This window comes from Vipera ursinii, assembly GCF_947247035.1.
Source record: "Vipera ursinii genome assembly, chromosome: 2".
NCBI lineage: Eukaryota > Metazoa > Chordata > Lepidosauria > Squamata > Viperidae > Vipera > Vipera ursinii.
In genome coordinates, this window is record NC_139513.1 from 149,432,020 (window position 1) to 149,457,635 (window position 25,616).

At 42.1% G+C, this 25,616-nt stretch overlaps 1 protein-coding gene across 1 annotated transcript; it reads right to left on the reverse strand.

Annotated features, from left to right (window-relative positions):
* Positions 1-20,260: 20,260 nt before the first annotated feature.
* LOC310636998 (homeobox protein Hox-D3-like) lies at positions 20,261-25,064 on the reverse strand (the record flags this gene model as incomplete). Its single annotated transcript, XM_083357240.1, has 2 exons — positions 20,261-20,946; positions 24,689-25,064. The coding sequence occupies 2 exons, from the start codon at positions 25,062-25,064 to the stop codon at positions 20,261-20,263; spliced, it is 1,062 nt and encodes a 353-aa protein (XP_083213366.1).
* Positions 25,065-25,616: the final 552 nt, after the last annotated feature.

Consider the following 25,616-nt stretch of genomic DNA (forward strand, 5'->3'; position numbering starts at 1 on the left):
AAGCTGATTATGTAGACCCGTACCAATCGGGCTTCAGGCCCGGGTACAGCACGGAGACGGCATTGGTCGCGCTGGTGAATGATCTCTGGCGGGCTTGGGACAGGGGCTGTTCCTCTGTCCTAGTCCTATTAGACCTCTCAGCGGCTTTCGATACCATCGACCATGGTATCCTGCTGCGGTGCCTCAGGGGGTTGGGAGTGGGAGGCACAGTTCTTCAGTGGTTCTCCTCCTACCTTCTGGGGCATTCGCAGTCGGTGTTGGCAGGAGCGCAGAGGTCGACCTTGAGGCCCCTTGTTTGTGGAGTTCCTCAGGGATCGGTCCTCTCGCCTCTCCTGTTCAACATCTACATGAAGCCTCTGGGGGAGATCATTCGTGGTTTTGGAGTTGGTTATCATCAGTACGCTGATGATAACCAGCTTTTTATTTCAACCCCAAACCACCCCAGTGATGCCCTCGACGTGATGTCCCGTTGCCTGGACGCGGTTCAGGTCTGGATGGGGTGGAACAGGCTTCGACTCAACCCTGACAAGACTGAGTGGCTGTACGTGCCGGCATCTCAGGATATTCAGAATATTCCATCTCTTTCTATGGGGGGTGAGCTATTACCCCCCGTAGATAGGGCTCACAACTTGGGTCCTTCTAGATTCACGGCTCTCCTTAGAAGATCATATAGGAGCTGTGACTAGGGGGGCCTTCGCCCAGGTTCGCCTGGTGCGCCAGTTGCGGCCATATCTAGACCGGGATGCCTTGCGTACAGTCACTCATGCGCTCATGACCTCTCGTTTGGACTACTGCAATGCTCTCTACATGGAGCTGCCCTTGAGGACCACCCGGAGACTTCAACTGGTGCAGAGTGCAGCCGCGCGGCTTGTGTTGGGGGTCTCCCAATACTCCCATGTTACACCTCTGCTCCGCGAGCTGCATTGGCTGCCAGTTGCCCTCCAGGTGAGATTCAAGGTGCTGGTTATGACCTACAAAGCCCTACATGGCATGGGTCCGGATTACCTACGGCAGCACCTGCTGCCGGCATCAACTTCCCTCCGTCCAGTGCACTCCCACAGAGTGGGCCTCCTCAGGGTGCCTCCGATCAGAGAATGTAGATTGGTGGCCCCCAGGGGGAAGGGTTTCTCTGTGGGTGCGCCAGACCTGTGGAACCGCTTGCCGGTTGAGCTCCAGATGGCTCCCGACCTTCACTCCTTCCGGCGCGATTTAAAAACTTATTTATTTGAACAATCTGGCCTGGTCTGATGGGTTTGGGGTTGGATTTAGTTTTAACACACTTTTATTATTGTATTATATTGGACATAATTATTTAATTCTTTTTAACTCTTTTTAACTTTTGTATTTACATTTTGATATTTATTGCCTTGTACACCGCCCTGAGTCCTTCGGGAAAGGGGCGGTATAAAAATTTAATAAATAAATTCCCAGAATTCCTGAGCCAGCTATGCTGGGAGTTGAAGTCCATGAGTCTACCTACCTACCCTTGCACCTAGTCCAACTTTAGAGGACTTTAGAGGACTCACCCTACAAAAAAAGCCTTGGTGGAGCAGTGGGCTAATGCCTCCTTAAGTAACACCAGCTGCCTGCAATTAGTGCAGGTTCGCATCCCACCAGGCTCAAGGTTGACTCAGCCTTCCATCCTTCCCAGGTAGATAAAATGAGGACCCAGATTGTTGGGGGCAATTAAGCTGGCTTTGTAATAATGCCGCTTGGGGTGTGTGTGTGAAAGCCCTAATAAGCAGGCATATACATAGAATGAAGGCTACTGCTAAGCTTGTAAGCCACCCTGAGTCTTCGGAGAAGGGCGGGATATAAATGGAATTAAAATAAAATAAAATAAAAAACTGCTGTTTGCCCCTTATTGGGCTTCTCAAAGGCAGTGAAGGCCTGGCTCTTCCCTCAGGCACCAGGGCCAGGATGTTCATCATCTAAGGATGCTGATGGTATATGGTTCATGGGTATGATTTTTTTTTTAAATTGGGGGCTCAACTTCCTTTCTTTTTCATTTTAGTTCATTTAATAACAGTATTAGAGCCCTGGTGGTGCAGTGGTTAGAATGCAATACTGCAGGCCAATTCTGCTAACTCCCGGCTGCCAGCAGTTCAATGCTGACTGGCTCATGGTTGACTCAGCCTTTCCATCCTTCCGATGAGGGCCCGGATTGTTGGGGAGCAATATGCTGACTCTGTAAACCGCCAGAGAGGGCTGTAAAGCACTGTGAAGCAGTATATAAGTGCAATTGCTATTATATTTTTATTCTTGTTCTCCACCCAACGTTTCCCTGGGGAGATGAGCAGCCACACAAATTTGTTTAATAAATGAACAAGCAAATAAAATATTTATGCTACATAAAGATTTAGCTTAGTCCGTTTGCTACATATCTGTAGCATGTGTTTTTGGATAGCTTATTAACTCTCAAACTGTAGAAAACCAACAAATCTAAACAGAGCCAAGAGCTGTTTGAAAACAGTCTTTACTTTGTCTCTTGGATGCCAATCAAATGTCTGCAGTGGTTGCAACTTATGAGACTTCTAGACCAAGACATTTGGTTGGTTTAGAATCCAAGTTAGTCAAAGCTGTTGTGCGTGCACATTTATTCTCTCCATGATCAATTCCTGCCTGCAGACTAAGATGTCATGAAGAAGCCATGTTACCTTTCATCCAGTGGACTGAATATCTGCCTGTACTAGCCTCCTCTGAGTGGATTGCCTATAGATGTAGACTTTGCTTAGACAAATATAATGACATTTGGTACTCATTTATACAAAACACAGTAGCTTTAAAAATATGACAGTTATAAATATGTACATGTAGAGTGGCACTTCAGTACTCATTGTTAATTGATTCAGGGAGGTGTGATGCGTATCAAAAATGATGAGTATCAAACAAATGTTTACATAAGGAATAATGTGGTGAGTCACGAGGCAGATGACACCGACACATTCTAGTTTGTGCGTTGTGTACGAAACAAACAATGAGTACCGGGACAAAATGTTTGCGTCAAAATGCATTGAGTACCAAATTCAATGAGTTTCAAAACAGTTGAGTACCAAGGTATCCCTGTACTTGATTAATTGCATTAGATAATGTAGTTGCAACTACAATTAAAATAATATATTCAAGCTTTTTACTTTTACTTTTGTTGCATTTTCTCACTTTTTAAAAAACACTTTCTATGTGTGCGTGTTCATGACAGAAACCTGCCCTGCAACTTCTGTTTTGAATAATCAATAATAGTATTGAATAATAGTATATCCAATTAAGCATAGCTTTGTACCATATAATATCAATCTTATTAACTCTCAAGACTCTTTTTTCCACTATGTATTCAAAATGGACTGTGATTTAATACAGAGATCTGTGTATATGCATGTGTGTGTGTGTGTGTGTGTATCTATTTGTGTGTGTGTATAAATATGTGTGTGTGTATACATATATATGGGTATGGGTGTATATATACAAACACACACACTTTTGAGAGCAGGCAACACAATTTAATTTTTAATGTGTGCCAGTGTGTACACAGAAAAAGTGACAATAAAGGTTATGCTATCATATTCATCTGAATGATAGGGAAAAGAAAGGAAAAATTGTATTCTGGTATTCACAATGGGAAGGCCCTAGGTGATAAAAATAATTTCTCAACAGGTGCTTAAAAGAGGTATGTAGTAGGTGGGAGCATTCCAGAGTGCAGACGCCACAATAGGGAAGTCCCAACTCAACAAAATAACGTCAACAGAAATAGAGGATGTGACGTGAGGCGGTACACAACAACTGTTCCAGCCTTTTGAGAAATAAAATATAATAGTCCCAGACAGTTTAGCTCTGGCAACAAGATGCCCACGCATAAGTAAATTATCTTGAGGTTAGTTTACTGCAATTCACTTTATTTTATTTTATTTTATTATTTATTTATATCCCACTTTTATTATGTTTACAAATAACTCAAATTGGCCAACACATCCAGTGCACCTCCTCCTCCTCCTATTGTCTCCATAACAACAAACCTGTGAGGTGGGTTGCATTGAGACAGAGAATGACTGGCCTAAGGTTACCCAGCTGTCTTTCATGGCTAAAGTGAGGCTAGAACTCATGATCTCCCGCTTTGTAGGAGCTGTGGTGGCACAGTGGTAAGAATACAGTATTGCAGGCTAATTCAGCTCACTGCCTGGAGTTCGATCCTCACTAGCTCAAGGTTGACTCAGCCTTCCATCCTTCCGAGGTCGATAGAATGAGGACCCAGATTGTTGGGAGGGGGGCAACATGCTGACTCTGTAAACATCTTAGAGAGGGTTGTAAAGCACTGTGAAGTAGTATATAAGTCTAAGTGCTTTTGCTATTGCTATTATAGCCTGGTGCCTTAACCACTAGACCAAACTGGCTCTCTACATGGAACCTTACATGGAACAAACAACCTTCAAAGTTGCAACTGGAGCAAACTGCAATTTAGGACAACTCATCCATGCAAAATGACACTCATTCTGAGGTTGCTCACTAGCTACCAATAGGCTTTTGGGCCCAAATCAAAGACCTAGGCATTGTATCTACCTTATCAAGCATGAATCTCCCTGTCCAATTGGAACATTGAGTGAAGGTCTACTAAACATCTCATCATCACTTAAGGAGAAAGAGGCTTGTACTAGGAAGTAGATCTTCTTAGTAGTAGCCCCCACATTGTAGAACATGCCCCCAGACATGCAGTTTGCTCCTACAAGTCTCATTTTAGGAAAGCTCTTAACACCATCCTATTTTGGCAGGTCTTTGGATCCCAGATAATTTTGTTTATTTACTAAGGCTAATTTGCCAGTTCAACTAAAAACAACTCTGAGCAGTTTACATTCCTAATTCCATAATAAAATTACAAGACCAATTAATACTTTCAAACCACAAGACCCAACAATAAGCCATTCTTCTTGTGCCGTCATATCCATCCACAGTGATCAAGTAACATTATTCCATCAATAATCACTCAACGTCTGTCTGTCCCCAGAGGTCCTCCAGAAAAGCAAAGTCTTAATTGGTTTTCAGAATAGCACCATCTGAGGACATCCATCTATTACTTCCATTCAACTAAAAGTATGTGTCGAGTGGATTCCTATTCTAATATTTCTTATTATACATACACTGCATGGTTTTGGCATTGCTCAGGTACCCATCCAGTTCAGTCAGATTTGGCTTGCTCATCAAAGTTGTAAAATAAATAAGCCAATAAAATATTCCTTTGGGCATTCCTAAGAATCAGACTTATAAGCAGCCAATTAGGTTTATCAGATCCAAGAGTTGAAATATTTTTAATGAGATGATATATAATTGCAATTTGAGCCAGGTACAGTACAGCACAATACAGCATGCAAATTACATTACATTATATATTACATTATATTATGTAAATCCTGCTTGTACACCAGAGTTTGTTTGTTTGTTTGTTTGTTCATTAAATTTATTGGCAGCCCATTTCGTTTCAAAGGAGCAGGGCTTCAATCCCACAGTCATGGTTGTCATTTTGACATTTTAACACTTCTACCAAAATAAGGAGCATTTAAAAACATTCACAGAAAAGCATTCATTACATTATCCCATAGTGGAATGCATTTAATTATTTAACATATGCGTTCTGTTTTGCCTTTCTATGGCTGTTTTTCATTTTAGTTATAACTAATTGCCTCAGCGAATTCAGTGCTACATCTCACGAGTAACTTAGCCAACAAACCCAAAGAACAATTTTGGAATAGCCTCTTTTTTAAAAAAAAAGAAGATGTAAATCACATCTCAAGCAATTTAAAGTTAGAGCTAAAGCTGCTTTAATTAAATGTAATTAAAATTTGAATTAAAGTTTCTTTCTGCAGTTATTCTGCTGCTCTAAGGAACCAAAAGAAAATGGAAAAGTTGAGCAGAGGAAGAAGAGAATATTTTCCTTATTAACTTTGAGAGGGAGGGTACATTTACTCTCTGAAGGAACAAGCTCTTGAAGTAGGGAACTGCCAACAGCAGAGATTCCAGATGAAATCCTCTCAGGCAAGGAATTGTGACCTCACTTAGCAGTTGTAGGAGAAGGTCTTGCTCTCTTAGCCTTAAGGGCATTCTAGGAAAGACAGTCTTGACATGCTTTAGAGCAGTGGTTTTCAAACTTGACAACTTTAAGATGTATAAACTTCAACTCCCAGAATTCCATAGCCAGTCCTGCTGGGGAAATCCACACATCTAAAGGTTGCCAAGTTGAAAAGCATTGCTTTAGAGGACTGTCAAAAAAAAATCATCAGAGATAACGCAAACAAAGTGGACTATTATTCCCATAACAATTTGCAACCAAAATATTTAAAAAGCTATTTTGTAATTCCAATGCTGAATTTGCTGTGTTTCCATTAGAATTTTACAGCACCCACAATACTGGATATATATTGGTCATATCTGTATTTAAGATTGGCAGCTGTCCATTTTTTCCCCACATGCGCGCGCACACACAATTCTTATTCAGACAAGTACTGTCAGCTGCCACCTTATGCTTGCTTGTGCTTTGCTTGCTGTGCAATGACAGACTGCCATGAACTATGGGGAGGGGGAGTGAAAGGGGGATGCTTGGGGAAATGAAAGTAAGTGCTATATCTCCTCGAGATGCTGCCTCAAGATCACCCAGCTGGAAGAAGGAAGCATATACCAAATTGCACTTGCTCTGACTGTTATGAAAACATCTTGCCTGAATCTGGTGGGGGATGTTAGGGTGGGCAAAAAGAGATAGTTAAGGGAGGGAAAAGTAGAACCTAGGGATTTTGGTGCATGACTCTCTGTTCTGCCTTGGCAATACTGCAATATACTTGATCTCTAATAAAACTATACCTTTCTGAACAAATGGAGCCAAGGATTGTTTCTATTTAGAGTTTTAAGTTGTGGCAGGTTTGACAAGTACTGTCTGGATAAATTAGTATTTCTGAATAGAACAATGAAGAATAACAGCAGAAACATGCAGAGGCTTTTATTTCCAAGATGGGACTAGAACTCACCATCTCCTGGTTTCTAGGCCAGCATCTGAGCCATTAGATCAAACTGGCTCTATAGATATCAGAGATAAATTCCTTATTCCTGTGTAAGTTCACAGTTAGCCCAAGTATCATTTTGATACAGATAGTTGCTCCAGTCTAGTGACTTCCCATAGCTAGGGAACGCCTGTGCACAGCAAAGCATCCCAGCAAAGCATCCCAAGCTCAGAGAGAGTGGCGTAGTGGAGAACTGGTTGATGCAAACTAATCGCATAAAGTTAGAATTCTGTTTTCTCCCTCTCATCTCCTGCTTTGAATTTATTTGGCCCTCTGCCCACTCCTTTACTATGTTTGGCACAATGCTACTTACCCTAAAAGCCAATAATGTAATGTCCATGTCCATATCTAAGACCAGACTGAACGTTCACTGATGAATGGATTTCCACGGACCAATCCCTTTTATTGGAAATGCTATAAGGTTAATAGTCTATAGCAGGGGTGTCAAACTCAATTTCATTGAGGGCCACATCAGCATTGTGGTTGCCCTCGGGGGGGATGGGTAGGTATGGCCAGGGTGGGCGCGGCCTACTGGGTGGGTGCAGCTGGAGTGCGTATGGCCTACTGGGTGGGCATGGCTAGCTCTACATCATTGGCATCAAGGGTGCCTATGGGGGCCTGGGCAGGAGTGGGACAGATCTGGGGGTCTCTGGCAGAAGGAGGGTCTCTGGGCCAGGGCCAAGGCAGCGGGGACCGTTCCCTCACTGTTTCCAGGATGGCTTCGGGGGCCACATGAAAGGACTTCGCGGGCCGGATCTGGCCCCTGGTCTGGTCTATAGGGATATAGGAGAAAAGAGGCTGTGTGTGGCTCACAAAATACACACCAATAGTTATACTGCTAAAGTTAGTAGCATAACTTTAAAGATTAGGGAACTGAGCCTATCAAGTGAATGGGCATCAACCACAATAAGACACAGGAATCCAGGCATTGTTCCCTTCATCCCACCAAGTCCTTACAGAATGACGGTTAACCCAACTGGAGATGATATATGGCTTGCTGCTATTTTATCACCTTCCATCAGTCCATATTCCCCAATTGTTGCTCCTTAGCCAAGTCTCAGAATTCTCATTCAACCTCTTTTTTCCAAGCACACTGGGAATTTAGGGACTAAGATTCTCCTAATACATCCAGGCATGCATGAGTAGGAGTTTAGCTTCCTGCTGTTGCCTTGGTTTTATGGGCTGGGGAGACCAAATTGCAGTGTTGCTATGGATTAATAGTCCATTCCTAATTTGGGGAAAATTCTCTTTCTCTTCATGAAATAACACAGCAGGGTAAGTTTTTTTTGCCACGGGGAATCAATTTGCCTGCAACCGGCAGCATTATTTCCAGACAGTGACGTAAGAGTCCTGTGTAGGAACAGCTCAAATTAATAACCAGGTGGCTGAAACGGGATTACAGGTACTCCTGAGACTTACAACCCCCAACTGAGCCCAGAATTTAAGTGGCTATGTGAGAAATTCGTGAAATGAGTTTTGCCCCATTTTGCCCCATTTTTCTTGCTACGTTTCTTAAGTGAATCACTGCAGTTGTTAAATTGATAACACAGCTGTTAAGTGAAACTGGCTTCCCCATTGACTTGGCTTGTCAGAAGGTTGCAAAAGATGATCACGTGACCCCGGGGACACTGCAACCGTTATAAATATTAACCAGCTGTCAAGCTTTGGAATGTAAATCACATGACCATGGGGATGCAGCAATAGTACAAGTTTGAAAAGTGGTCATAAGTCACTTTTTTTTCACTGCCTTCGTAACTTCGAACTGTTGTAAATTGAGGATTATCTGTACAGTTTTAATCCCAGGCTAAATTAAGATCATTCAGTGTTCAGGAAGTGGCTCTCTCTTAACCTTGAAACCTGATCTTTAAAATATGCTATTGCACGTAATATAATATAATGCCCATAGTGGGCAATGCTAGTGGGAGGCTTTTTAGTTTCAGGGTCATATTTCCTTGGAAAAATCCATCTGCCAGGGTTAATTAGAAGCTATTCATTTAGGTTTAAAGTACAGGGGATTTGGATTATTTTAAAGTTTGTTTTATGAATTTCATTTGTGGGGATTCTGCATTAGGGAGTTACTTTGCTGGAACAGTCATCTTACGTGTCAATTTAGCTGATAATGCAACTGGATCGTTACATTTGCAATGCTTTCGGTTTCTTCTATAAAACAGGCTCTCCATTTCTTAGTGGGTAAACAACTGGGGCGTTCAATAAGGGGCAGAAGAAATTGCAATTCCTAAATGTGGTGTGGGGGAGGAGGAAGGAGGGAATCAAAGAATTTTGAATATTAAGGATACATGCTATTTGTCTGGATATAATCAGAACCAAAAGAAAACTTCCTTATTGATGACCTTGCAGTGATTTGGGTTAGATCAGTGCTGATGTCATTTAGTCTGTTTGCAGATTGTAGAGTCCATCACAGGCATGTCAAACTCGCGATGTCACGTGACGTATCGCGACTTTTTCCCCGTTGCCCAGAATGGGGTGGGCGTGGTTTTGGCATGACGCATCCGGCCCGTGGGCCGGCAGTTTGATATGCCTGGTCTATCACATGTGATTGAAACTGTAGATTATAAAGTGTATTATTAAGCTTGTGGTAAAAGAACAAAGAAAAGCCAGTGTGGATAGGGGTTATGGCATTAACTCTTGAGTTCTGGTCCCGCCTTAAGGCACAAAGCCAGCTGGTTGATTTGGGGCCAGTCGCTCTCTCTCAGCTCTAGGAATAAAGCAAGGGCTTCTGAAATCTCATCAAGAAAACTGCAAGGACTTATCCAGGCAGTCAGCAGGAATCAAAAACAGACTCAAAGGCACCAATAAATAAATAAATAAGAAAGATAATTATTTTGCCATATTTTAAATGTAAGACTGTCAATTCCAGTTATTCTTAGGTTGGGTGGACGTGGTTGATACTTAGAGGGGAACCCCAGAGCCCTATGTTAGACTGAGAATCTGATAACAAGCAGAAAGTAATGGTAAGATATTTCCCGTCGTGTTGGCAAGCAAACATTGGATATATCTGGGAGATCCCCAGGAGCCCAGCTCCACTCATAGAAGACTTTACCTGTCATCATAAATAATGGACTTATAAGATTTGTTTGCTAGTTTACTAAGGCTTATATACCACTCAGATCCAGAGGGGACTCTGAAAGGCTTACATTCCTTTCTTTCGGTGAGAAAATATAATGGCAAAACAATATTACAAAATTACAGTGCAATAAGGTGCAACAACTATATTAATTATATTATTAATATAGGATTTTTTAAAAAAACACAATAATTTTAAAAATTCTATTAATGATAATTTTTAACATTAAAAAAAACTATAAATACCAAGGCACAAGAAGCCTCCAAACACAAACCAAAGTGAGGGCTCCCAATTTATTTCTGCTCATAAAAGTCCAATTTTAATGGATTTCCAAAAGCTCAGCCAAGTTGTTGGGGCTAATCTAATTTTGAGAGAAAATGGGCTGCAACTGAGACAGCTCAGCTCTTGAGAAGGCCATGTAGGTGGCAGTTCTTGAAAAGAAGGGTCAAAAGTGAGCCTGCCCTACCCGGTCTTATTTTTTTGGTCAGAAGCCACTGGGTCCTGAAGATATCCAGGCCCTGAGCCACAAAGGGCTTTAGAGGTAAGAACCAGAATCTTGAATTATTCCACAGAAAACAACGGGCAAACTAGTGAGGTTCTTGAAATAGGGGTGTTACATGGAAGAACTTGGACATTCCCATTGCTGCTTCAGGGCCTTATTGTAGACCATTTGAAGCTTCCTGATGGTCCTCAAGCATAGTCTCATGTATAATCCAGGTACATGAAATAGAGCAATGTTATCTCATATAAGGAAGGGATATCACATGCATGGCTGACTCACACTTTTACTGGGAGGGGAGTATCTTTTGTTTAATAAACTTGTACATAATATTGCCAAATCCAGCAGAGCCCTTTTTTTTAAGCCTGAAGCTACAAATTGAAATTATGGAAACAGATGGCAATTTCATTGTCACATCAGTCAGTGCCAATTTTTTTGTTTCTCCATTACTAATAAACAATTGTTCAAAGGAATATTTACTTAAAGGTAGCTGACAAAATTTCATTATGATGTGTTGCTAATTTAAAAGTCGCTTTGGGAATGTCACACCAACATTCATAGTGTGGATTTATTATTGTTGTTGTTGTTGTTGTTCAGTTACTTGAAGCACTAGTCTTAAAACCTTGCTTTATGATCAGATTCTTGGTCTCATTGGCTTAGTACCGTACATTCTGAGTGAGTCTGGTTTGTACATTACACTAATAAGCCACAGTAGCCTGTTTCACACATGAAACTAAATCATATACCAAAACTAACCCTCAAATTATATTAAAGATTAGCCAGAATTAAACAAATCATATTGCAGTTTAACATCATGTAGACGCTCATCCCTCCTTTTTTTAATTGTTTGATCAAATAATTCCTTTCTGGTCCTCCAGCGCACGCTGATCTACTATTTTATATAAGTAGCTCTGCTTAAAGGTAAAGGTAAAGGTTCCCCCGCACATGTGTGCCAGTCATTTCCGACTCTAGGGGCCGGTGCTCATCTCCGTTTCAAAGCCGAAGAGCCAGCGCTTGTCCGAGGACGTCTCCGTGGTCATGTGGCCGGCATGACTAGATGCCAAAGGCGCACGGAACGCTGTTACCTTCCCACCGTAGTGGTTCCTATTTTTCTACTTGCATTTTTACATGCTTTCGAACTGCTAGGTTGGCAGAAGCTGGGACGAGTAACAGGTGCTCACTCTGTTACGCAGCCCTCGGGATTCAACCCGCCAAACTGCCGACCTTCTGATTGACAGGCTCAGCGTCCTAACCCACTGAGCCACCGCGTCCCTAGAGCTCTGCTTACTATCACCTATTAAAATCGTTAACTAATTTTCTGCCTCCCTTGAACAGAATTTCACATAAGTGTCTGCTGCTGGAACTGAATGACAAAGGAACAATTCCTTTTGAAATGAGAGAACAGAATAACAAAGTTGGAGATCTTCCAGTCCAACCCCCTGCTCAAGCAGGAGACCTTTTACCATTCTGGAGAAATGGTTGCCCAGCCTTTTCTTAACAACCTCCAGTGTTGGAGCAGCCACAATATTCTGGAGGCAAGTCATTCCACTGATTAATTGTTCTTACTGTCAGGAAATTTCTCCATAGTTTTAGATTGAGTTCTCTCTTTGATTAGTTTCCATCCATTGTTTCTTGAGCCTGTGTGAGGTAAGCATTTCATGCATGCAAGCACTCAAAACCAGGTTTAAACAACAGAATCAAATCATTTAGTTTCTGGGTTCACTGGCACAAAATCACTTGCAACTTCAAGATGGACACACCTGCTCAGATAATAATGGAGCAGAGATGCAGTTTCAGAGACTCTCTGTGTTGGCAGGATCTGAATACAGAAAAACAACAGAAATGGTCCCGCTGTTGGGATCAGAACGCCCACCGCTGAGCAAGGCCGTCTTTAAGTGAGTTTCACCTGATTTTATGACCCTTTTTGCTGCAGTTGTTAAGCGAATCTCTGTGGACATTAAGTGAATCATATATTCATTAAGCAAATCCAGCTGGGAAGATCGTGAATGGCGATCACCTGACCCTGGGATGCTGTAAATACATAATGATTACCAAGCATCCGAATTTTGCTCCTGTGACCCCAGGGACACTGCAACAGTCATAAGCGCTAGTTGTAAGCCATTTTTTTTCTGTACCATTGTAACTTTGAAAGAGTAGCTGAATGAATGGTCATAAGTTGAGGAGTACCTCTATTGGAGCTACATCTCTCTTTTACGGAGATAAGCAAATAAAATTAAGCTATATTTAATTTGCAGCAGCAGTACAAATTGATATAGTCTTGCCCTCCTTCATCTGAAATTCATAATTAATAGTCCATTTGCATTCAGCTGAAACTGAACCGTTCTTTCCACTAATACTTCTTGTTCTTAGGAAAATATTTTTTAAACCCAAGATCATTTTTTTCTGCTGTCCAAACTCCTATTACTTTATTTCAGATTATAATCTGGATGCGTGCTTATGTCAGCAATTGTACCTTCCCCCAACAACCTTTCCAATTAATTTTCCCTTCCACATTGCCTTTGCAGATTGTGCTCCGGCTTTCTTCCTTTTAAAGCAAGAGCCGAAAACATACCAATAAATTCAAGCTCTTGAACAATGAAGAAAAATAATATTGAAAAAAGCTGCGCTTTTAAAACAACAACAACAAAAACCTGTTTACCAACTCTCAAATTTGTTGGTAGACCAGAAAAGATAAAGTTCTTGCCCTTATTAAATATTTATCAGTTAATTACAATATGTAGATTGCATGGGTGGGTCATTCATCTTTTAAGGGGGGAGACAATAAAATACAGGGGAAAGTTGTGTTATCATAATTGCCTGATGCCACTGGAAGCAGCCAAAGCTGCTGCAATGTATTTTACGTTTATCTGCACCAACGCATTCCCATTTTGTGCACACAAAGCTGCCTCCCCGTTATTATTTCACAGATACTTAATGACTGCAACCTCTGCATTTTCTTAGGAGGGTTCTTTGCCAAAAGAGAGTTGTTATCGCAACAACCTCAGGGTGATCTGTCTCTTCTTATCCTCTCTCCAACCAAAGAAAATAAAAGAAAGGGTGATTAGGACAGATTCTCTACCTTCTTCCTGCTTTAGATCCAGTCCAGTGACTTTGGGGCTCTGCAGGTCAAAAATTCAGAAAATGCCTAACTTGACTCTGCGCTCTCTCTCTCTCTCTCTCTCTCTCTCTCTCTCTCTCTCTCTCTCTCTCTCTCTCTCTCTCTCTCTCACACACACACACACACACACACACACACACACACATGAGAGAGAATCAATTCTCTATCTCCCACCTACATCTAGGCCACCTAGATGTGCTGGTGAACAGTGGCATGTTGCCCAAAGTGTCATAGTCACAGGTCACACTGGTCTAGTCTGAGATTGCCGACTTGACTCAACAGGGTTACAGAATTCCAAATGCCAAGATAGGCTTTCTGTTCACAGGGCCCTCTTCAGTAATTGTGAAAAATTGGGAGCCACAGCAGCATGTGCTCAAATAGCTCTTGAGAAATTTGCATAAGGCTCCCACAGGAGGCCCCTATTGAATCGACACTTCTGCTCGATAATCAGTACGCAGCAAAGTACCTCTAAGTCCTTTCCTTGCCTCGCATGGTGTCACCTGCTGCTATAATTTACTTGTTTTGCTTTCTTTTAACTCCAGATAATAAATACATTGGAACCTACATCTTCCAACCGTAATGCATCATCTAATTTTTACAAGGATGCCTCTCATTTCCATGGGCTATTTTTTTTTTTTTTGGTAGAACATAAACAATGAATAGCTGATGCTTAGGGTTTTGTCGTAATGGTGGTCCACCTGTCCAGAAAAAAAGGGAGAAAGATAAGCTACGGTAGAGAGATTGGGGGTGGGCTAGATGGAGGGGAGCATGTTTATAGGGTTTTTTTTATTAATGGCTCTTTCATAACCATTCCCATCACCCTGGAGCCATTGGGTCAGCTCCAACGTGCTCCCAAATTCCAAACGTGGTCCCAGTGTGGAGAAGCTTTTCAATGGTTAATAATGAAAGCTCTGCCCTGTACCCAGTTCTGGAGGCTGTAAACCTGCCTTTACCCCCTATTCCTTTATCCTGTGGGCTTTCCATTGGCCTCTGATAGATCAGTAAAATTTGAGCTGATCCATGGATATACTTTAAATATTTTCTAGTAGAAAAATGGAATAGAAACATTTAAAGAGATTTAGTTTTTCTTTAAATCAATGTACACGTTCAAAACGGTAATGTAGAATGAGGGTGAGCAAATACAATAAATAGAAGAACTGAAAAGCTACGGTAAACTGCTTTATGCCCTAATTCTAAAATTCAGCTTCAGAGTATTTCTTAATTAATCCATAATTCAGGAGGAGCAGAACCTAGGGTGCAGTGGACCAGAGAAACAATAAATGAATAGAATAAGTGAATTCCTGCTATCTCTGCTCACGTTTAGTTCTTATCCCTAAATAGTACTGAGAAGCCCTAGCAATTTTGGCAGCTCTCTTTCAAATTGTGGCCCATTAAAACCCCATGGACCACAATTTCACAAATGACTTATCATGCATTGCAAGAATGGGTTGTCATGGGAAATTCAGAAAGACAGAGCACAACACCGAAGAGAAACAACCAACCAATTATTCAATAATGGTTGGGTACCTGCTTTACAAGAAAGATGAATCCCAAACAATGGGAAAGCAAAGATTCTTATAGATTGTAGAACATGTGAGTAGCAGGCAGGAAATCCTAGGGATTTGATTTGTTGCCAGCCTTTGCTGAAGCCAAGCAGCTCATTGTCTGTGTACCTATGTACCTGGGATGACTTCTACTTTTAGGCAAAATAGGCCTTTCAGGAGAGCAGCCCATTGTTAAGGCCATGAAATGTTGAGACCATCAGCTGATCAGGAGTTAGAAGGCCCGGTTTCTCTACGTTGCAACTCCCTTGACATTGTGCTGTGAGCTGGTGAGGAGCCTCTACTCTTTGGTTTAGAAGTGGTTGCAGGCGCTTTATCGGGGGCATGGAAAGTCAACCCGGGTTTCATGGGGTTAGTCAAAGAGGTGAACTGGGTTTGATCCTAGTCCTATCTAAAAGAGGAAGATGGTATAGTCTCTGTTTTCCTTGTTAAGTTTATTTTCTCTGTCACATGAGTGAAACAAAGAATAAGCAAATTAAGTCAACCCAGAGAAGGTCTCATAAAACCATGTGTTCATGTTGCCCTACCCCAATCTGTAAGAGCTGACTCTAAATTCAGGCAGATCTTTTTTTCTAATATTGCTGTCTGGCCACATAAAAGCAGAGTTGGAAGGACTGTCAGGGACCATATCACCAAATCTCCTGTAGTGCCCAGTATAACTATTGTACCCTACTGGACATCCAGCTTCTGCTTTAAATCTAATAAAAGTTAATGTTTTTCTTCTTCATTTTCTGGAGGCTCAACATACTGTAATTAGTTTTTTACAACAGCTTCTTACAGCATTTGGATTCCTGATTCATCACCTTTGTCATTATCACGTCTTAAGTGGATCTGTCATGAACAGGATACAGGTGCAGTTACTTCACCGTCTGGAGACAAGATTCTTAGTCTGCGTGTACTTTTAGATTGACAAAGTAGGAAACAAAACATTTACAAATGTTTAGGTAGAGAGATATTGCTTAATGAGCTATCCTTAATATTTTTGCCTTTCAAACTTAATTAATAGCAGTAAAAAATTATGTGAGGGAACTGATCCCATCAAATTGATGAGAAGTTCTTTTGTTTTCATTGGGAATATTTTTCCTATTGGAATACCACTCAGAAGTATTAAGCTTTGGCTGGTGTTCATAATGGAAAACTAAAACTCAGCCGTTCAGTTTAATTTCTCACTCGTTTTTTTTACTCCTCAATATAAAATAAAATGTTCAGCATCAGCAGCAAATGTAGCTAACTTTGATAACAGCAGCAGGTGCCAGACCTTTAACCTCAACTATCTTTACGATAACGTTTCACATTTTCAGTGTTTATGCTATTGTAGTAAAGGAAATCAATAGTTAGCAAATAAGAAATAATAACTGTTTTGAAAGAGTGAAGCTTGAAGCTGGACTCTCTTACTTTTAATACTCCTCAGAATTTCCTAGTAGTCTTCTTTCCACAGAAAAAAGGCTTCTATTTCTCTAATTAATTTGTAGGTATTGTAGAATTAAAGGTAGCCACTTCTATATTATTGTGAAGACAGGGAGTGCTGTACTTTCTTTATTCAACTAGGCATCTCTCCATCATTGTGTATCTTCTCTGGATATCCAGTTTGAAGAAAGTGCCATGGGAGTATTTCCTTTTAATTTTATGAAAATGTAGGAAGCCAGAGAGGTTACAGACCTCCAGAGAAATGATTAGAAGTGAAAGACCAGAGATAAGAAGAGATTGGACACTATTTGTCTGAAATGGTATAGGGCAGGGGTAGGCAACCTTGGCTCTTTTATGACTCGTGGACTTCAACTCCCAGAATTCCTGAGCCAGCATGGCTGGCTCAGGAATTCTGGGAGTTGAAGTCCACGAGTCATAAAAGAGCCAAGGTTGCCTACCCCTGTTAGGGTCTCCTGTTTGAGCAGGGGGTTGAACTAGAAAACCTCCTGGCCTTCTTATACAGATAGTCCTCAACTGACTACAGTTTGTTTAGTGACCCTTCAAAGTTACAATGCCTCTGAAAAAAGCCATTTTTTCATGTATGACACCATACCACCATTTTTCCCATGTATGACAGTCGCAGCATCCCCATGGTCATGTGATCAATATTCAGATGCTTGGCAACTGATTCATATTTATGACGGTTGCAGTGTCCCCAGGGGTTGTGTGATCCCCTTTTGAGACCTTCTGACAAGCAAAGTCAATGGGGGAAGCCGGATTCACTTAACAGCCGTGTTACTAATTTAACAACTCCAGTGATTCCCTTAACCCCTGTGGCAAGAAAGGTCGTAAAACGGGGGCAAGCCTCACTGAAAAACTGTCTCGCTGAGCAACCAAAACGCTGGGCTCAGTTGTAAGACGAGGACTACCTGTAACTAGGAGGAATACAACTCCACAACCGAACCCTAACAACAATAATGCCACCTTTTCACACTTCTTCCTTGAGGAAACAAAATCGAAAGCTGTTACTTTTACATCAATTGGAGTTAGAACAGTTGGGGGAGGGGGGGAAGATTTTTTTTCTGACGCACAAGGACTTGTGTTACTGCCCTCCATTTCCCCACACACCCGTAAAAGATGGCTCTTTTTCCCCACATAGGCCTTCCATCCTTGTGCCGAAGCCCAACACCTAACACTCCTCGCCACTTCAAGGGAGACTGGAAAGTCTAACTTACCCTGTTGTCTCCGGAAATGGAAGCCGGTTAATGGAAGGCAGGGGCCAGTTGTGGAGAGATTGTGTGTGTGTGTGGGGGGAACCGTACAAGCCAACTAAGCTTCAGAGCTGCATACTAACTGGGAGATGAAAGAGCTAGAGGCCTTCTGAAGTATGTGCTGTCTCAATGATTAATGGGGGTGAGGGAAGGGTGAGGCCCAGCCCTCCGTATACTACAAGATGGCAAAGTGATTCTAAGAACAACAGAGCAGTGTTCATGGAGGAGAGGTAGGCTGCCTTCGCCAAGAAAGTCTCCTGGTGCGGTTTTTAAAAGTCTCTTTATTTCCAGTATCAAAACATTACATTAAAATAGATGCCGAGAGCCAAGCGGTCGTTAAAAATAAACCAACAGTGATGTGTAACATGCAGTGAAAGTGTGCCTCGCAGCAGCCAGTGAGTTCTCCTCCTTCTATCTAATGCATTCTTTTCAATTCTGCTTCTGAGAGGGAGACAATGACACACACACACCCCGGCTTGCAGCCATTTGCTCAGCCAAGAATACCAGGATGCAGGTAAAGATTCTACAGCATCCCTGTTTCACAAGAGATGGTCTGCCTGCGTTTCTTTTAAGGTGTTTAAAATACAGAGTTGTACTTTCAGATTTTACCAGGTGCTCTAGAAAGGCCTTGTCCTCCACAGAAATTGAATACCCTCTCCTCCAAAAATGGACCTTTAAGGCTAAGTTGGTTTAGAACAGAGTTGGCTGCTTACGTCCTAGGCACTTAAGGTCAGCTAGACTTGGGGAGAAAAGTGGGGGCCGGAGGTAGGAAAATAAACAACCAGCTATCTCTGCTGCAGAAGCATTAGTCTGGTCTGAAGATGTTTATAGGAGGCAGATAATAACAAAATGGGAGAGTGGGGTTTAAGAGGATATTCTAAACTGTGTTGGTTTTTTTAAAATTTTATCTGGGGGGGTGTTCTCAGTAAAAAGAATTTAGACATAGCATAGCTTTCTAACTATCCCTGCAGATGTTCCTTTGCAGTGACCAAATTTAGGGAAGACTTCAGGTGAAATTTCATTTCAACTGAACTCCAGTAGTTCCTCATGAATGGACAAGGCCATTTCCTAGCATCTTCTGTGACCTGGGACTATTTCTTGGTGAAAGACACCAGAAGGAAGGATTAACAGTTTGAAAAGGGGGGTGGGGAGAAGACATGTAAGTCTACATTTCTACTGAGGTTTCTGGGTGAACACTCTGAAGCTCCCTCAGCCCTAAACAACTTGCCAAGAGAAGAGAACTTCCATCATATCTTCACTCTTGTCAGACTTTTAAGAAATAGAGGAAAGAGTTAATCCTCCTGCATGCTGCTACCCCTTCAATTCCTGAGGACCAGTTTTTGCTAAAGGGCCCCCAGTTGCTTATTCTGCCCTTGGTTACATGCATGGTGTGGTGAACAATTAGTTAATAAAGGGTTGTCTGCAGTGGCGGATTCAAATATGTGAACAACCGGTTCTCTGTGTGGTTCTCTGTGTGGATGCCGCTTCCGGAAGTCCATACTGGGCCTGGGCAACAAAAAATTAGCTACCGGTTCTGCCGAACTGGTGCAAACTGGCTGAATCCCACCACTGGTTGTCTGTGCTTGCCCATTGAACTTGTAAAGATCCCTGCCATTAGGGCAAGATGACTGTAGTGGCAAAGGGAGGTTCCACCCTGTAGATAAAGGGAATAAAAAGGAAGGCCCTGAGCTTCTCAAATCGGCTAGGTAAAAAAGAGTGAGGCTTGGAAGTATCCAATTTTAATTACTTTCTTTAATTTTAGGCAAAGTAATGCCTGGAAAATGAAAGTAACTCAGATGAGACTTCCTTCTCCCACCTGGGGACAAATGGCTGCTTCTGCTACTGAATGGCTGAGATCCAGTTTCACATCTTTCATAAAAGTATATTAGAAAATGTGTTTCACGCAAGAAACAGATCAGATTATTATTATTATTACTATTATGGTCTGTTGCACAGTCAGCCAGATGTTTAGACTGGATTTGGCATTTTTATCCACCCATTGAGCCCTTCCCAAGGATAGGCAGATGTTGAGTTTTGATTGTTTTATTAGTATTACTATTATCAAAAATCAAAGTGGTCTTTCCTTGAGTAAACAATCCAACAGTGGCTTCTACTTTTCCCCACCAATAAATTTTTCTTCAATACAATTAAATAAATAGGAAATAATGGGTGGGCAGGTGGGGGGGGAGGGAGGAATATTGTTGGTTTCACTTAGAGGTATTTGTTTTAATGAGATAATAGGACTGTAGCAATTTCCCCTGCTCTGCTTCCGTCCAAGCAGCTCTCACAGATGCTTAAGATTTACAGGTCCCTGAGAATCTCCCTGAGGCACAGGATGTGTGGTTAAATCTGTGTAAATGGGATACGAATTGGATGGCCCAAGCTGGGGATGGCTTGGGATTTCAGCAGCACAGCTGTACTCCAGGTTTCCAGAGGAGTAATCAGGGTAGCTGATGAAAGAGTCAGCCCCGGGCATATTTCCCAGGTAATTTTCTCCCATTGCTCTTGGGCTCCCTTGCAGAACTGGAGGTCCATAAGGATGGCTTTCTCCCGGTCCAAAGAAAGGGCCGTAGTCCAAAGAGACTGAAGTTACAGGGCTGTTACAGAGAGGGCCTGTGTACCCTGATGAATTGCCAAGGTCTTCTAAGGATTTGCTGCACGAAGCCAAAGGGGCCATCTCATAATCAGCCTCCCCACGCCCATAATAGTCACCCACTTCAGGGCTGTTATTGGGCGATGCCAAGATGGCGCCCTTGACTCTGCTGTCTTTCTTGTACTTCATTCGTCTGTTCTGAAACCAGATTTTGATTTGTCTCTCGGAGAGCCTCAGAAGCTGGGCCATTTCCAGTCGGCGGGGCCGGCAGAGGTACCTGTTAAAATGAAACTCCTTTTCCAGTTCCACCAGCTGCGTTTGGGTGTAGGCTGTGCGAATTCTCTTGGAAGAGGAGAAACTTGATGGAGAGCTGCTGTCTAAATAAATGGAATGAACATTCAGTTCAGCTGGAGCCCTAACCATTCTGCATTCTGAACCAATTCATCACCTTGCAGAACATTCATCCTTCAGGAATCAACACAGAAACGGGGCATGTCATGTAACAACTACACAACTTTGTTCGCACCCATGTATGTGTATTCACTCTACACATAACTGAACGATGAACGCGTTCGTGTGGTGTGTTAAGCCAAACTAATGGCTTAGCATGAAAGCTACCAGCAGATGCTGTTCACTCTTGGACTAAAAAGCTAGGAAAGAAGTTGTGACCATTATTTCATATACATTTACTGGGCCAGCTAGGTGCTGCTAGCTAAAAGTAATAAATAGTATAGCTAAAGTTTTCCCTGTACAGAATTTGTTTAGACTTCGACTTACAACCACAACTGCAATCAGAATTTCCATTGCTATGAAGGTGGTCATTAAGTGAGTCATACCTGATGAGCTGATGGCTCATGGTTAAACACTGGCAAGCTGACAGCCCAGGTTCAAGACCTGAGCACTGCACAATAGTGTGAGCTCTCATTACGTGCCCCAGCTTCTGCCCACCGGGCAGTTCGAAAGCATGCAAATGCGAGTAGATAAATAGTTATCCCTTCATCTCAGTGGGAGGAGAACAGCATTCCATGCGCCTTGGCATATAGTCATGCTGGCCACAGGACCGTGGAAAGTGACTTCGGACAACTTAGCTGGCTTCCTCAGCTAAGAAATGGAGATGGACACCGCCTCCTAGAGATGAATACAACTGGACAGGAGAAACCTTTGCCTGACCTGATTTTAATCCACAGTTGGGCTTTTCTGACCCAAGCAAATTGTGTTTTGTTAAGCAAATCGCTATAGTTGTTCAGTGAATCTGGCCTCCTCCGTTGACTTTGCTTGTCGGAGGCCAGTTGGGAAGGTTGCAAATGGCAACCACATGACCCCAGGATGCTGCAATCATTGTAAATGAATGACAGTTTGCCAAGTGCCTGAATTTTGCTCATCTGGAACCAAAGGGATGGTGCCATGGTCAAAAGTGTGAGGACTGGCCTTAAGTAACTTTTTCAGTGCTGTTGTGCTAAACTAATTGGTCGTAAGTGGAGGACTGACTGTAGATAGTCTAGAAAGTCTCAGCCAAAAGTTCCTGAGGTATTCAGATGACTGGATAATTTGAAAACAAGGTTGAATCGTAGCCACATCACTGGAGGTAGTCCTCAACTTTGTTTAGCGACTGTTTGAAGTAACAACGGCACTGAAAAAAAAATGACTTATGACAGTTTTTTGGACTTATGACCATTGCAGCACACCGATGGTCACGTGATCAAAATTCAGATGCTTGGCAGCTGACTTGTCGAGCCCCGTGGGCCCGACACTACAAGGGGGGTAGCCACGTTCGCCGGCCCTTCTGCTTCACCTTATCTGGCATCCGGTCTCCGTCCCCTCACGCCCCGCAAAGCTTCGGAGGACGTTAACCCATATTTATGACGGTTGCAGTGTCCCGTGGTGATATGATCATCTTTTTTCAGCCTTCTGACAAGAAAGCCCATGAAGAAGCCAGTTTCATTTAACAACCGTGTTGCTAACTTAACAACTGCAGTGATTCACCTAACAACTGTGGCAAGAAACTCACTTAACAACCGTCTCACTTAGCAACAGAAATTTGGGGGTCAATTGTGGTCGTAAGTCAAGGGCTACCTGTACTTTCCATTTTACCTTTTGAGCCCAACAAGGTATCATTAGAAGGTATAGTACAGTATGTCTAGAATGTATGTCTGGATGTATGTATACGTATTTTGTAAGAACTGAACCAGAATTCAAAATAACCTTTTTTGCAAATATTTCCAGTGATACCAAAGGATCTCCCCTCTTCTGAAGATATCTTGGCCCAGGACACTGCAAAGAATGGTTGTTTGTTCATTTTCATTTTACTTCAGAGAAATCATGAAAAAGAGCTCTCTAGCTGAATTAGCCCTTATTTAGTCATATTCAGACTTTTGCTGCCTCTGGTCCTACTACAGTAGTAGCATAGAACCACCATAGGCAATGGCCACTGGTCATTTCATTTTTCATAAATTTGTCTAGCCCTGACACTCTTTAAAGTCATCAAAATTATTGCCCATAAATACATATTCATTTCGCTAAACCAGAATAACTGTATATCACTAATGTCACACCTGGCGTGTAATCTATGATCGGATGGGATTAATATAACTTGTTTTAAGAGAAGAAAAAAAAATAGCCAAGGACAAGGTTGTAAGCTGGTGCCAAAGAGCCAGGAGCAATCATAGACAACCAGCACCGGAGAAAAATGCTTTTCAGGATTCATTTGTGTTTTATTAAAACGGCAAGTTTCTAATAAAAGATTGAAACTGAAAACTCTTCAGTACCATAAAGGAACTTTCTGGGTTCTTATGAATATCATTTTTTTTAAAAAAAAAACTTTTTTCTGTTTAACCTTAACAGAAAATGGAAATGTTCTATCTATTTATTTATACTTTCAGCGTTCTATCCCGCTGTGTATCTAGATCGTGTTATTTGTCCCTACACTCTTAATGAGCAGCTAATCACAAAGATTTTTCACAATGTAATACAGATAGCCCTCAAGTTACGACTAATTGGGCCTGGAATTAAGATCTTCAGTTATGACAGTCATTAAGCAGGTAATCACTAGAGGGCACCCAATTTTATGACCCGTCATTATACAAACGTGGTACTCATAAAGTGTACACCGCAATCATTAAGTGAATGGTCACTGAGTGAACCATTCTTCACAATGGGCATGTTTTGCAGGAAACCAGAAGTAAATGCTGGTTACCAGCAAAACTGCTATACATTACAATCACCTGACTGTGGAATGCTACAAACAGCTGTAAATGTGGGCCAGTTCTGAGCATCCAAAATGTGATCATGTGTCTGCAGAGGTTGGGGTGGCCATGTTCAACTCCAGGTCATAAGTAACTTTTGGGGGTCTGTCGGAATGTCAAATGGTTGCTAAGCAACCGGTTATAAGTTGAAGACAGCCTGTGTTTACTATATATCTATATCTATAGATATATAGATATAGATAGATAGATAGATAGATAGATAGATAGATAGATAGATATAGATAGATATCTATATAGATAGATATATTATATAGATATAGATAGATATGAGATATAAAAAATATTTCATCCATAGGAGTATTACTTTACTTTTTTTCTGTGAAAAATTAAAAGGAATGTCTTTTTTTTAAATCCCATTTATATCCCGCCCTTCTCCGAAGACTCAGGGAGGCTTACAATTTAAGCACAAACCAATGTGCTTAGCAATAGCCTTCATTCTATGTATATGCCTGCTTAATTCCTCCCAAGTGGCCTCAATTCTAGATTCAAGTCAACCTAGAATTGTGCGATTTTAGGTGCAAGTAAATAAAAACATGGAAGGACTTTCCAAGAAATTTGCCAGACACTCATCTAGAAGCATGGATCTTAATAAGAAGCTATGCCCAATATCGCCGCTGCCATAAATCTGGATGGGCCAGCACCAAGAAACAGTATATTAAGGTTTGCTTAGCTCTTTTGAAAACTAACGAGAGCAAACAGGTGAAAGAGATGCGTAGAGTGCAGCATAGGAACAGTTACTTAGAAAGTTATTGTCTATGCCAACCTCCCCCAACCTGCTACCCTCCAAATATATTGGACTACAGCTCCCAGAATTCCCAGGGAGGAGGAGGAGGAGGCGACAGTGAAAAGAAAGTACCTGAAAAAGGAAGGTTGCTTTTCTGCTTGGCACTGTGTCTTGTTTCTTTCATCCAAGGAAAGACTTGTTTTGGTACGTGGCTGCTACACGATCTGCTCCTGCCGCCATTGGTGGTGGTGACATCACAAGGACTGGAAGAGGTAACCAATGACAGCTGCCGTAGCCTAGCGGTCTGGTCATGACTGTTCCCTAGAGGTCTCAGGGATGCAAGTCGGGAAACTTTGGAGCCCTCTGAAGACCCCGTGGGTGTTTCTGGCTCCAAGGATATCAACGGGGCTGGAAAGTGCTGCTGGCTAAAGGAGTGCCTTCTACTGCGATCTTGGCACCAGCTCTCTTCTGAGGCCTGTTGGTCATCTTCCTGCAGAGCCTTGTGCATGTCCCGTTCTTGTCAGATGGAAGGGGTGGACTGAAGGGGTGGGGAAGGAGACGGAGACCTTGCAATGGGTGTGAAAGGAATCCAGAGAGACTTCCAGTTCTTACTGCTGAAAAAAAGACCCTCCTCAACCATGTGCTCCAATAGCTAAGGGCAAGCCCCCTAAGTAGGCAGGAAGGACGCTCCTCAGCCTTCCTTAGGCAACGCTGCTAAAAAAAGGAACAGGAACCTTAAACAGAGACAGCCCCGTTTGGGTTTCAGTGTTTCTGAGTGGAAACCAACGCATGCGGTCTCCCAGAATGATGATCTGCAAAGGTGGTGCTGAAGATGCACTAAAGAGTTGACATCTGTAACTGCCTGGTGATGATGAGTTTATTTTATTATTTAGCGTTTGACTGGGCAGGGTTCAATACCAGCAAGCAAAATGCCCGTACTTTTGGGCTCTGAACGCTGACTTGCAGTTATATTCAAAAAGTGATTTAGGGGTGGGTGGGGGGTCAGTTAGAATAATGCTCACTTATTTGTCATAATAAGTAACAATAATTGATTCCATAT